This window comes from Entelurus aequoreus, linkage group LG09 (genome assembly GCF_033978785.1).
Source record: "Entelurus aequoreus isolate RoL-2023_Sb linkage group LG09, RoL_Eaeq_v1.1, whole genome shotgun sequence".
Lineage (NCBI taxonomy): Eukaryota > Metazoa > Chordata > Actinopteri > Syngnathiformes > Syngnathidae > Entelurus > Entelurus aequoreus.
In genome coordinates, this window is record NC_084739.1 from 54,837,683 (window position 1) to 54,852,430 (window position 14,748).

Genomic DNA, 14,748 nt, shown 5'->3' on the forward strand with positions numbered 1-14,748 from the left:
GACTGAACCAGCAAGTATGAATGTTCTCCCCTGAGCCAGCACTTGAGTCATTGTTTTCTGTCGGACAGCGACTTTGTGATGCCTTTTGTTTTCGTGGTCGTGTTTTTTGGCTGAGTAACTCTCTGGCAATCAAAGCGCATTTAATACATGTAGCACTAAATCTGACCAGTTGAGGACGATAACGCTACACCTTAGGTTTAATTGTGTGCAAAGTTTGCTGTGGATGTTGTTGAATTGCTGTATGTGTCAACATCTGTAGTTTATTGTGTGAATGTATTAACACTAAACCCTCTATTTTATTTATGTAAAAGACACAATGGAGTCATGTGTAATGTTTATTTTATGTTTATATTTTCAGTCTTACAAACCAAAATTAAAGGCCTACTGAAATGACATTTTTTTATTTAAACGGGAATAGCAGATCCATTCTGTGTCATACTTGATCATTTCGCGATATTGCCATATTTTTCCTGAAAGTATTTAGTAGAGAACAACGATGATAAAGGTCGCAACTTTTGGTCGCTGATAAAAAAAGCCTTGCCTATACCGGAAGTAGCGTGACGTCACCGGAGGAAGGACTCCTCACATTTTCCCATTGTTCACAATGCAGCGAGAGAGATTCGGACTGAGAAAGCGACGATTACCCCATTAATTTGAGCGAGGATGAAAGATTTGTGGATGAGGAAAGTGAGAGCGAAGGACTACAGTGCAGTGCAGGACGTATCTTTTTTCGCTCTGACCGTAACTTAGGTACAAGGGTTCATTGGATTCCACACTTTCTCCTTTTTCTATTGTGGATGACGGATTTGTATTTTAAACCACCTCGGATACTATATCCTCTTGAAAATGAGAGTCAAGAACGCGAAATGGACATTCACAGTGACTTTTATCTCCACGACAATACATCGGCGAAGCTCTTTAGCTACTGAGCTAACATGATAGCATCGGGCTCAAATGCAGATGGAAACAAAATAAATAAATCCCTGACTGGAAGGATAGACAGAAGATCAACAATACTATTAAACTATGGACATGTAAATACACGGTTAATAATTCCCAGCTTGGCGAAGCTTAACAATGCTGTTGCTAATGACGCCATTGAAGCTAACTTAGCAACGGGACCTCACAGAGCTATAATAAAAACATTAGCGCTCCACCTATGCCAGCCAGCCCTCATCTGCTCAACACCCGTGCTCACCTGCGTTCCAGCGATCGACGGAAGGACGAAGGACTTCACCCGATCATCCGTGCGGTCGGCGGCTAGCGTCGGATAGCGCGTCTGCCATCCAAGTCAGAGTCCTCCTGGTTGTGTTGCTACAGCCAGCCGCTAATACACCGATCCCACCTACAACTTTTTTCTTTGCAGTCTTCATTGTTCATTAAACAAATTGCAAAAGATTCACCAACACAGATGTCCAGAATACTGTGGAATTTTGAGATGAAAACAGATCTTTTTTGTATTGGATTCAATGGGGTACCAATATTTCCGTTTCAATGATTGACGTCACGCGCATACGTCATCATATATAGACGTTTTCAACCGGAAGTTTAGCGGGAAATTAAAAATTTCACTTTATAAGTTAACCCGGCCGTTTTGGCATGTGTTGCAATGTTAAGATTTCATCATTGATATATAAACTATCAGACTGCGTGGTCGGTAGTAGTGGGTTTCAGTAGGCCTTTAAGGAAGAATTGTAAAGAAATAAAACTGAAGAAGGAAAATAATTCTAAAGAAAGAACAACAGTCCTCATCAAAACTTCTGGAGCTTCTGTTTATTCATGTTAACGGTTAACTATCTGTCTAGCTGCACACGCTGGAAACGAGTAGCAAGGGCAGAATAATGAATTTAGTGACAGTGCATTGTGAAAGCCGATGTTTTTAATTTGCTATTAAGTAAAAGCAATCTCAAAGGAATATAACCTGCGAAGGCACTTTCTGACAAAAAATCAAAATGTCCATGTTCGACCCCTGAGCCATATTGCCCTTGAACCTGCGGCCCTCTTCATTATGTAATTGAATAGCCCTGCTTTACGGCAATGCACATTTATAAATAATCAGATTTTAAATGAGCCAGATTCTAGCATAGTTGTTCATCTGTCGTCCTCCCGCATACTTCGTGTTCCTGTCTACAGCGCTAAGCCTTGTGGGTAATAAAGATTGATAACAAAATTTAAAAATGTTGCAACTTTCTGAAAAAGTTGTAGCAAATACAGGCATTTTAGGCCCTGAAAATCACACAAAAAGCCTGCGAAATCATGGATGGACTGTTAAAGTTCAAGCAGCGTGTATATAAAACGTTGATGGAATGCTACAGTGGTGACTCCCATTAGCCGTATTTTCCAAGCATTTATCATCTTTTAAAATCCTTTAAAAAGAGACATGTGTGTTCTTGTCTCTCATAATGATAGGCAAAATTCCCTAGTCCTAGTGTCATTGGAGCTGACGTGTACAACTACTGTATGTTTGAGAAGCTAGTGATACGATTAGTCTGTCGTATGTGTTTACTAGGCCTGTGCGAGGCAGCTCCTTCAGATTTACTCGCCTGTTGCGAGTCAATTTGAAGGGCACCGGGAATACACTTTACTACAAAATCCAAAACCAGTGAAGTTGGCACTTTGTGTAAATGGTAAATAAAAACAGAATACATGATTTGCAAATCCTTTTCAACTTATATTCAATTGAATAGACTGCAAAGACAAGATATTGAATGTTCGAACTGAGAAACTTACACTTTTTGTTGCAGGCATCAAATTCCAAATGAGCTAAGATTTGCAAAAAATAACGTTTTCCAGTTCGAACGTTAAGTATCTTGTCTTTGCAGTCTATTCAATTGAATATAAGTGAAAAAGGATTTGCAAATCATTGTATTCTGTTTTTATTTACAATTTACACAACGTGCCAACTTCACTGGTTTTGTGTTTTGTATAAAAAACGATTCACAATAGCGAGCCGTTCGTTTGGGAGTCGTTTTTTTATGCACATTACAGTTACAGCATCACCTGACTGGCAACATGACTAGAAAATGAGTCACAGTCAAAGGAAACTTTGCAGCATTTGGATTCCCTTTTTTTCCTGTTTTTATTTATATTTTATATTAGGTGAGGGAAAGCTCAAACACCTTTATGAAAAGTAAGAGTCCATGGTTCTCGCCCGGAAAAGGGTGGAGTGCCATCTCCAAGTTGGGGAGGAGATCTTGCCCCAAATGGAGGAGTTCAAGTACCTAGAAGTCTTGTTCACGAGTGAGGGAAGAGTGGATCGTGAGATCGACAGGCGGATCCGTGCGGCGTCTTCAGTAATGCGGACGCTGTATCAATTCGTTGTGGTGAAGAAGGAGCTGAGCCGGAAGGCAAAGCTCTCAATTTACCGATCGATCTACGTTCACATCCTCACCTATGGTCATGAGCTTTGGGTTATGACCGAAAGGACAAGATCACGGGTACAAGCAGCCGAAATGAGTTTCCTCCGCCGGGTGGCGGGTCTCTCCCTTAGAGATAGGGTGAGAAGCGCTGTCATCCGGGAGGAACTCAAAGTAAAGCCGCTGCTCCTCCACATCGAGAGGAGCCAGATGAGGTGGTTCGGGCATCTGCTCAGGATGCCACTAGGGAGATGTTTGTGGCACGTCCGACCAGCAGGAGGCCAAGGGGAAGACCCAGGACACGTTGGGAAGACTATGTCTCCCGGCTGGCCTGGGAACCCATCGGGATCCCCCAGGAGGAGCTGGACGAAGTGGCTGGGGAGAGGGAAGTCTGGGCTTCTCTGCTTAGGCTGCTGCCCCCGCGACCCAACCTCGGATAAGCGGAAGAAAATTGATGGATGGATGGATGGATTTATATTATTCTTATTTGAATGAACTTTTCTGGTTCATTGTTCTGAAGTAGTTTGTGTGTACACACACTAGGCAGGCTAGTAAAATGTTGTATCCGCATTTTTATTGTATCCTAATTTTTGTTCAGTTTGATTTATACTTTTTATACATACAAATACATAATATTCTTACTTATAACTAATGTTTTTTTTTCTGTATTGTTAAAAGGCTCTTGTGCTACAAAGTTTGTTTCGGTGAGTGAAAATTCTAAATAGTGATGTCACTGTTAAAGTATAAGGATATGTCACCACCTTATGTAATATTTACAATGAAAACAATAAAAATAAAATTAAAGTCAATATTTTGGAACAATTCCCACCAATAGACTAATATTTGTATATGTCTATGAATGTTCTCATTCATCCAGGTCATTTGTTATCTCAGGGCATTCAATTGATCGCAACTGGACTGTTGGTTGGTCTTCGAGGCTTCATCAGTTCGTGCTCATGGACTTACATTGGTCAGATATGGTCGAGTGGCTGGTGCCAAAACCCCAAATATTTATACTCCAAAACCAGGAGGATGTGCCTGGGCAAGAATGGTTTCGCCCTATTAATGACAATATTTGTATAGATTGTTCTAATCCACATTTTATTTTATAACTGCTACTAGTAATTTGTTTCATTGATTAAAAAAACAGTATAATAAGAACTAAAGTAACGAGCAAGTCTTTTGAACTGCTCTTTGAAAGGAATGGCTCCTCAAGATCCGACTCCCTTCAAAGAGCAAATAACTGGTGGGAAGCGGAACATTTTATTGAGGAATTTAGAGTTCTATGGCTTTCTTTTATAAAAATAAATTGTGAAATGTTAGTGTGGGGAAGCGACTGCAATACATATGGCTACACTGCACACGTGAAAGTGTAGGCTGCGGGAGTTTGTGTCGGTGTTTGTTTTTCGCAAAACGCCCTTCACAAGCACTACAGTATACTAAGCTGTGCTCGTGCATGTGTAAACACATTTGTGTTTATAATAGTAAACCTCCCAGTTCAGTATAACCATGTGCATCATCTCTTTTTTGACAAAGTGTGTCGTTGTTTCAGTTGTTCAAAGCGTTTAACTTCTTTTTATATTTGTGTGACAGGTAAAAAAATTTTACAGCTTTTTACTTTCTCTCCAGTAACTTCAACCAGATGGTAGGAACCTATGAAGAACTTCAGGCTTACTTGAAGGAATATGTGGAAGAACTTTCCAGGAGTGATGAGAGGAGAAATGCCCTGTGAGTGCAAGAAAACATAGTCTCTATTGTAGGAAATTGTTTGAGTATAGTTTCGTATTGCTGTCTCAGGCCACATTCACCACAGATTGATTCCGCTGAGGCCCAAGAGCTGATACATTTAAAGGAGAGGATTATGCTCCTGCCACATAATCAGCCATCCCAGGATCTGCAGGTCATAGCAACTCTCGGCATGGGAGGATTTGGACGAGTGGAGCTAGTGAGTTAATATATTTTTATTGTAATACTGGTACTAATAGCTTTCAGCTTACCCGACACCCTAATGAGCATAAGGGGTATATAAAATGGATGGATGGATCCTGGTACTATAGTACTTACCATTTGAACTTGAGCTGTCCTTGTCCAATATTGCTATCAGATATCAGCCTGATAAGTAATTTACCAAAGGTAAACATGGTAGGCTAAAGGCTACCAGGAGCTAGCAGTTACACAGCAGTTAAGCAAACAATAGCACACAAGCTAGACATGCATAAAAAGTGTCCCTAATTAAACAATATTGCAGTATAAACATCACATTTGTCAATATAAATATGTTTAAAATAAGTATTGTTGCATATTACTTTCACAGTATCCAAAGCAGAAGTGTATTAAAAAGTATTCAGTAACAAGCGTTTCCGCATCTTTCAACTTACTGTGTCATGAGCTTAACTTCATGAATTATTGTGGCCTCTAAGTGATGCCGGAAGAACAATTACCACTGTACTTCAACTTAAAGACAGCATATGTCCATTGCAAATGATTAATGATAAATAAGTTAATGTTTTTCATACCTACCATTGTTCTCCGTTTGACTATTTTTCACTTGATCAAACTTTTTCAAACATTCCACAAGTAAGTATGATTTACAGCTGATATAATATTACATCCATATCAGTATCAGCCAAGACTCAAAATTCCAATATCAGTATCGTATCGGAAGTGTAAAAAGTTGTCACGACATCCCTATTTTGAACCTTCCAAATGTGACAATCGCTCCTCCACGGTTACGTTTCACAAACTCTCATGAAATAAAGCAATAAAAAGAATCCAAATATGACTACAAAGCCAAAAATAAAAGATGCATTTTAATTTATTTGCTCTATATGCATTATAGAAAATAGATGATGAATTGTAAATGTGACCACATAAGAACAGAAATGACGTGCCGTCATTAAAATAACATTTAAATACAGCAGATGAAAGGTATAATGGAACAGGTGTCACATGGATTTATTAGTCAGGTAATTCCCCTATAGTTAAAAAAAACATTTAATCTTAAAGGCCTACTGAAACCCACTACTACCGACCACGCAGTCTGATAGTTTATATATCAATGATGAAATCTTAACATTGCAACACATGCCAATACGGCCGGGTTAACTTATAAAGTGACATTTAAAATTTCCCGGGAAATATCCGGCTGAAACGTCGCGGTATGATGACGTATGCGCGTGACGAAGTCAGTTTAACGGAAGTTATGGTACCCCGTAGAATCCTATACAAAAAGCTCTGTTTTCATTTCATAATTCCACAGTATTCTGGACATCTTTTGCAATTTGTTTAATGAACAATGAAGGCTGCAAAGAAGACAGTTGTAGGTGGGATCGGTGTATTAGCAGCGGACTACAGCAACACAACCAGGAGGACTTTGTTGGAGAGCAGACGCGCTAGCCGCCGACCTCACCTTGACTTCCTACGTCTCCGGGCCGCCAAACGCATCGGGTGAAGTCCTTCGTCCTTCTGCCGATCGCTGGAACGCAGGTGAGCACGGGTGTTGATGAGCAGATGAGGGCTGGCTGGCGTAGGTGGAGAGCTAATGTTTTTAGCATAGCTCTGTGCGGTCCGGTTGCTAAGTTGCTAAGTTAGCTTCAATGGCGTCGTTAGCACAGCATTGTTAACCTTCGCCAGCCTGGAAAGCATTAACCGTGTATTTACATGTCCACGGTTTAATAGTATTGTTGATTTTCTATCTATCCTTCCAGTCAGGGGTTTATTTTTTTTGTTTCTATATGCAGTTAAAGCACGATGCTATCACGTTAGCTCGTAGCTAAAGCATTTCGCCGATGTATTGTCGTGGAGATAAAAGGCACTGGATGTCCATTTAGCGTTCTCGACTCTCATTTTCAAGAGGATATAGTATCCGAGGTGGTTTAAAATACAAATCCGTGATCCACAATAGAAAAAGGAGAGTGTGGAATCCAATGAGCCAGCTTGTACCTAAGTTACGGTCAGAGCGAAAAAAGATACGTCCATCACTGCCTCTCAAGTCCTTCACTGTAACGTTCCTCATCTACGAATCTTTCATCCTCGCTCAAATTAATGGGGTAATCGTCACTTTCTCGGTCCGAATCTCTCTCGCTCCATTGTAAACAATGGGGAATTGTGAGGAATACTAGCTCCTGTGACGTCACGCTACTTCCGGTACAGGCAAGGCTTTTTTTTATCAGCGAGCAAAAGTTGCGAACTTTATCGTCGATTTTCTCTACTAAATCCTTTCAGCAAAAATATGGCAATATCGCGAAATGATCAAGTATGACACATAGAATGGATCTGCTATTCCCATTTAAATAAAAAAAAATCATTTCAGTAGGCCTTTAAATGTGCAGGTAAGAGGATAAGTATTTGATGCCCTGCTAATTTTGTAAGTCTATCTTTTATATAAAGCAGTGATGTGCAGTAAGGTGCATGGCTGGTGAGGCACTGACTTTTAAAAACATTCTAAATTTGTGTGCTCTAATTATGTTCATGGAGATTGGTCATTAAGGGTATAACACAAAAGAGAGAAAAGAGAATAATTCACTTAAAGCACCACTAAGTAAATTTTCAGCCTTCATAAAATATTTTCATAACTTTTGGGATGCTACATGGACTTACAACTTGTTGAATGACACATCTGTCATGGCCTGATGGGGTCTGTATCGCTTTCCCTGGCACTTAGGAACTTTCAGGAACGTGGCAGGAACCCTGCCACACAAAAAACTACAAATGTACTGACTAGCTTTATGGCATACGTCAGTCCCCCTTTCCCTATTCGTTAATAAGAAGGAAGTCGATGCAAACATTTACGTGAAAGCATTTAATTTGTTCTTAGTCGGAATTTTTACTGGAACGCCCCTCGTGGTCGTATTTCAGAACCGGAAAGTTGAAGCATGTCACCACCCCTGAGTTTGTTTCAAAGATGGCTGCTCTGGATGTAAACAATGATGTCTGCTTCTATAATATCCGTTACTAGCACTTTGGATTAGTTTTTGTCGCAGTAAATCCGTCATAAACAATGTATTCTTGTACGCTTATAGATGGTAATGTCACTGTAGTGTAAACTACTTTTATATCATATGGTATATATGCGAAAGGTAGAGGACAGCCTGTAAATTAGGTAAAAAGGAAGACTATCAAGAACTCAGGAGAGAAATTCAATGCAAGATTAGAAAAGACAAAAAGGAATGGCTAGAAAAACAATGTGAAAAGGTGGACTATATAATATGCAGAAAAAGTCTCAAGAATTGTACCAGCAGATTTGAAAAATGAAAACATCTACTTTCAAACCCAGCCAAATGTGCATCAAGAGTAGGGAAGAAATCACACGGACAGAACCAAAATATATTCTGAAGAGATGGAATAGATATGTTGAGAACCTTTTCAATGACGACTTCTTCAAGATAAATGATGTACGGCAACACACAGAATTTGATCATGAACCACCACCACTGAGTGACATAGAAATGGCCATCAGACATTTGAAAGATGGAAAATCGCCTGGACTGTATAATATCCCAGCAGAACTAATTAAAAATTGCAGGAAGTCTACTAAACTAATTATACATAAGCTGTGTGAAGAAATATGGAAATAATGTGAATGGCTAGATGATTGGCAAAAGCAGGAATTCGTCATGCTGCACAAAAACGGGAGAACCAAAGACGGTAACAACTACAGATCAATTGCCCTAATCTGCCATACCACTAAAGTCATGCTCATCATAATTCTCAACAGACTAAAAGCATGTAAAAGCATGGCAGAGGGATTCTCTCCCACAGATTAGATTTTGCCCACAAAATGCGTGTATTTGGCCATATTTAGACAAATGTATGTGTTAGAAAAAACAATGCCCAAAACCTTTTTTAGTTGTTTACTCTGTAAACCAACATCATAACTGTTCCTTCATTTAAGACGTCCACACAAATTTACGAACACACATTAAGGTGAGTTGAGTTCATGAAAAGATTTACTGCACATAACAATTACCAAATGTTCCTAAATAAATAAATAAAGGCAAATTACATTCATCTCTTACATAAAAAAAAACAATACACAGGCAAACATTTGTGGTGCATAATAAATAATTCTGCAAACATTATATTGGCAACATGCCTACAAACATAATCGGGCATGCTAGGGATAGGTACATTTCACATTTGAACCAATACGGTACCAATTCTTGCAACCTGGGAATCTATACCGGTACTTCAAGGTATACATTTTCAGGGGGAAAAAAATATATAACAAACCAGGGTGCCCGCCTTCCACCCAAATGCAGCTGAGATAGGCTGCAGCGACCCCAAAAGGGACAAGCGGTAGAAAATGGATGGATAGATATGCAGTATATCCACAATTAGAGGAATGCTCATACATCTTAAATAAACCTGAACAAAAATATAAACAAAACACTTTGTTTTGGCTCCCCTTTTGAACTAAAAAATCTACAACTTTTACTATATACACAAAATACCTATTCCTCTCAAATATTGTTCACAAATATGTCTAAATCTGTGTAAGTGAGCATTTTCGGTGTTAGTGAGCGCTTATTTGCCAAAATATTCCATACCACCTCACAGGTGTGGCATATCAAGTTATTGCACAGGTGTGCCTTAGGCTGCCCGCAATAAAAGGCAACTCTGAAATGTGCAGTTTTGCTTTATCTGGGTCTGGAGGGTCAGAATAAGCAGTCAGTATCTGATGTGACCACCATTTGCCGCACGCAGTGCAACACATAAAGTTGATCAGGTTTTTGATTGTGGCCTGTGGAATGTTGGTCTACTTTTCTTCAATTGCTGTGCGAAGTTGCCTGATATTGGCAGGAACTGGAACACGCTGTCGTATACTTTTGGCTGACATGTCCGGTCAGTATGCTGGCCATGCAAGAACTGGGATATTTTCAGCTTCCAGGAATTGTGTACAGATCCTTGCAACATAGGGCCGTGCACTGTCATTCTGCAACATGAGGTGGTGGTCTCGGGTGAATGGTACAAAATGGTATGTCAAGGTATCTCTGGGCATTCAAAATGCCATCAATAAAATGCACTTGCGTTTGTTGTCCTTAACATACGCCTTCCCATACCATAACCCCCCACCCCCACCAAATTTCAGTGGCCTTTTATTGTGGGCAGCCTAAAGCACACCTGTGCAATAATCATGCTGTTTAATCAGCATCTTCATATGCCACACCTGTGGGGTGAGTTGGATTATCTTGGCAAAGAAGAAATGCTCACTTACACAGATTTAGACAGATTTGTGAACAATATTTGAGAGCAATAGGTCTTTTGTGTACCTTATATAAACCTTATACAGTATGTGTTATACATTTTATAGTACATGCATGTTTTTTTAAACGTGAGTATGAGCTATAATTTGTGTGTCTGAAAAATGCCGCTCTACGCATTTGTTAAAAGGGTGCAAATATTTACAAAACTACCTGCATTATTTTTTTTCTATAAATACCAACTCACGCACAATACAGATATTTATGTTGGACTCCATGATGAGATGAAGTTGCACAACACAATTTCATAGGTTGTACTCCATGATAAGATAAAGTTAAGATGTGACATTTTATAAGTGGTAGGATTCTTCCTACACAAGCAATAGGATGATTGGATAAATGTTTTTGTTTCTCTTCTGTCTTTGGAAGTTATTGAGAGGTGGTTTTCTTTGACAGTGTGTATTGTGTCGCAGGTGAAGCTAAAGGACGAAGACACCACATTTGCTCTGAAATGTATTAAAAAGAAGCACGTTGTGGATAACAGGCAGCAGGAACACATTTACTCTGAGAAGAATATCCTTCAGCAAACCAACTCTGCATTTATCATCAGGTGTGTCTGTTGAGATTTTGTTTTACAGCTTCAATATACATGAACAAAGGAACGTATAGTCTAGAATACCAGGACACTTATAATGCTTATTACCTTATTTTTCAGACTATAATCCGCATTGGTATATAAACCGCAACTAGTTACTTAAATATGCTTATTACCTTATTTTTCGGACCATAACCCGCATTGGTATAGAAGCCGCACCCACTAAACTTTAAATGAAAAAGAGATTTGTTCATATATTAGTTGCACCGGAGTATAAGCCGCAGATATATACTAAAACATAGTGAAAAACGATATTTACATAGAAATATTTTATTAATATTTACAGTATTTGTATACTTGAATTGTTTCCAAACAGTGCCTGTACCACTGCAGTAAAAGTAAAAGGGCTGATGAAACAAAACAGAAAAATCATCGATGTCTTAATTCACCCTTTATGAGATTAATGCATTTTTCTCCTTTTTTAATAAGGTTCAATATGTTTATCAGGATTCTTCTTCCTTGTACTTTGTAAACACTTTGAGTGTGAACAGTTTCTTAAAGAGACACATTTTAGGAAATTGTTTGATTTCTTTGCTGACTCTATTCCATGGTTTAGCCGTTAGCAAAAAAAATATTAATAGATTAGCCGCACCTTTGTATAAACCGCAGGGTTCAAGGCATAGGAAAAAATTTGCGGTTTATAATCCGAAAAATATGGTAATTAAATTCAACTTATTAAAGCTTGCTTATAAAAAATCTAACTTAAACTATAAAATAGCTTTTACAAAATTGTCTGATATAACTTAAACCACGACATTTTAATCACTTTCTAAAATAAAATTTAAAAAAACAGGCTGGCCAGGATAGGATGCAAAAACAGGACATGTTTGGAAAACAGGATGTTTGTTCACCCTAATATGGACACAGATTTGTTGAGCACACATGCCAATGTTGAACAGAACCAGAAGTAAGCTCACATGTTCCTTACAACAGACCATGTTCTCTGCTCTGTAGACTTCTCTAAGGAGTTGCTAAGGAGTGCACTGCAGAATGCTTCTGTCTCAAATCTCACCGTCGTGCTGAAATGTATCTGTATGATGACTTTAAAGAACAAAAGCCTTAAGTAAGCAGCCTTTCAGGTAGCTAAGTTCAGCCAAGATGTTCAAGTTTCCCACACACTTCTCAATCAGCATCTGGGTCACTTTTATCCAGAGTTGTCCAAAGCAGCTATTTTTTAATGGCCTGCAGCACATTCTAAAAAGATTATTATTTAAAAAAAAACATAAAAGTGGAATAAAAGGGCAAACAGGTGTAATGTAACGGGAACAAGTTGAAATGTTAACGTTAACAAAACAAAGCAAACATGCAGGTTATATATATATATATATATATATATATATATATATATATATATATATATATATATATATATATATATATATATATATATATATATATATATATATATATATATATATATATATATATATATATATATATATATATATATATATATATATATATACATATATCTCCTGCTATAGTCCATAAGAACTCTGACTTATTATAGTATTATACAATATTAAGTAAAATGATAACGCATAAAAGTATAATGTAAAATATTACTAGTTGATGTGAAATATTTGTGATGTATGTTACTGTATATTACATTTTTTGTGGTCAATATATTTCCTGTTTTGAAAATAGTTTTTTGACACAAAAATTGAAATGAATAAAGAACATATGAAGAGTTCAGATGCAAAAACAGATATCTCAATTTTCCTTGTTTTTATTAAATCCATGTTTTTTGTGGAGTTTTTTCATGGAACAGCAATCCTGCTGATTTGGGTTGCAATTGAATTGTTTCCAACAACCAAAATAATAGTCTCAATTTGAAAAAATAGCATTTTACAAAAACACTGACATTACATTACATTACCATGACAGCTGCTGTATAACATCATTACATTAAACACAGATCAGTTCTTCATTGGAGAGAGTAGCAGCTACACAGGCAATAGACGGCATTTTTCCCACCACTCTGTGTCAAACTTTCTTGCTCACGGACCACTCAGATTTATCGGGACTCTTTTTGCCCCCAGTAGGTGAGGGAACCACACGCTCACTGATTTCATTAAGTTATTCATTATTGATGCTTTAATTTAGTTACAATCACGGCAAAACAGACAGGAAACAACCAAACATGAGGGCTAATATTGGATGACGTTATCAAATTTTGATATACTAATTGGTCCTGATAGATTTGTCTGTATGTGCCGCAAAGACAGCACGCCGCTTGTCGCTTTCTGAAGTAAAACGGCATTTTCAAAAGTGAAATGTGAACGATAAGGCGATCTTGTGTAAAATGTGTTTTTACTAGCTGGTAGAGAATGGTGTGAATCGGTTTTTGGTCCTGAACTCTTTAATATATTGTTCTAAAATCAGTGACATTTATTAAGGTTTTGTTAACCTTGTACTTTTTGTGACAAATACATTGAGCAATTTAAGGGTTAAATGTCCAAATGTGATAATTGATTAAGTTGTCTGATATGAATATATTGAATGCAGATCACGTGATCCGTGGGGTGCTCTGTTTTGCGTGAAAATGTGCATGTAAAATGTAAATTAATTAATGACATGGCATTTTATGGGACATTTTACCATACATGTTTCTAACCCATTCCTGCTCAGTCACTGATAAGAATATAATGGCAAATTTGCCAGGATGTTCCCTGTGGCACGCAGCGCTAGTGCCGGTCTTGAGCGGCAGACATACTGGGTTAAATCCCTGGCAAATGTATGCATTGATTAATTAGAATTTGATTGATTATGATTGAACACTTTTTCCCATGGATTTATATATTTATAAAACATGCATCAAATTAAATTGAAATTTGATCCAAAAAGTATAACAATCGTTTCATATTATTAAAAAATTAAATGTTCTGCTCAGAATAAAATTTAGCATAGAGTCCCAATTTAGCCATTGACTGCCAAGCATGTATGCTTCATGTATGTTTATGCACAGTATCAAGAGCTCATTGTGTTCCCCAATGTGAGTTTATTGTGTGTAATTTTTATGTCTGTACCAATATTTTAGGTAATGTTCTTTCTAGTGGGATTGAAGATTGCCATAATGTATTTAACTTTTAACCACCCAGGAAGTACATGTAACAACAGGTTTTGTTGGTTAACTTGTGGAAAGATAATTAATGTTGCCAAAGGGCAGTATTAAGGACGAATTCCTGCCCGAGCGAACTGGTCGTACATGTAGGGCCAACTTACAGGGAGACTCACTATGGCTTTGGCGAAGCATTGTACATGTCTGACAGGGGCCTTCGGTCTTGTGGTGGTGTGTCCAGACGGGCCAACGCACCCCGATCTCCAAACATCCTCCCAACACACCCGCTGTACCAGGTGACCTTGGGTACCCAACTTGGGATCAATGTCCGAAGATTTAAAGGCCTACTGAAACCCACTACTACCGACCACGCACGCTGATAGTTTATATATCAATGATGAAATCTTAACATTGCAACACATGCCAATACGGCCGGGTTAGCTTACTAAAGTGCAATTTTAAATTTTGCGCGAA

The 14,748-nt window shown here is 38.1% G+C and overlaps 1 protein-coding gene across 2 annotated transcripts in view; it reads left to right on the top strand.

The window, feature by feature from the left end:
• LOC133657516 (cGMP-dependent protein kinase 2) overlaps positions 1-14,748 on the top strand; it is a 166,862-nt gene that overhangs the window by 85,616 nt on the left and 66,498 nt on the right. For both annotated transcript variants that reach the window (XM_062058951.1, XM_062058952.1), the window contains exons 11-13: positions 4,986-5,084; positions 5,154-5,301; positions 11,032-11,168. In XM_062058951.1, the coding sequence (XP_061914935.1) occupies positions 4,986-5,084; positions 5,154-5,301; positions 11,032-11,168 (384 nt within the window). The remainder of the gene's footprint in view (positions 1-4,985; positions 5,085-5,153; positions 5,302-11,031; positions 11,169-14,748) is intronic.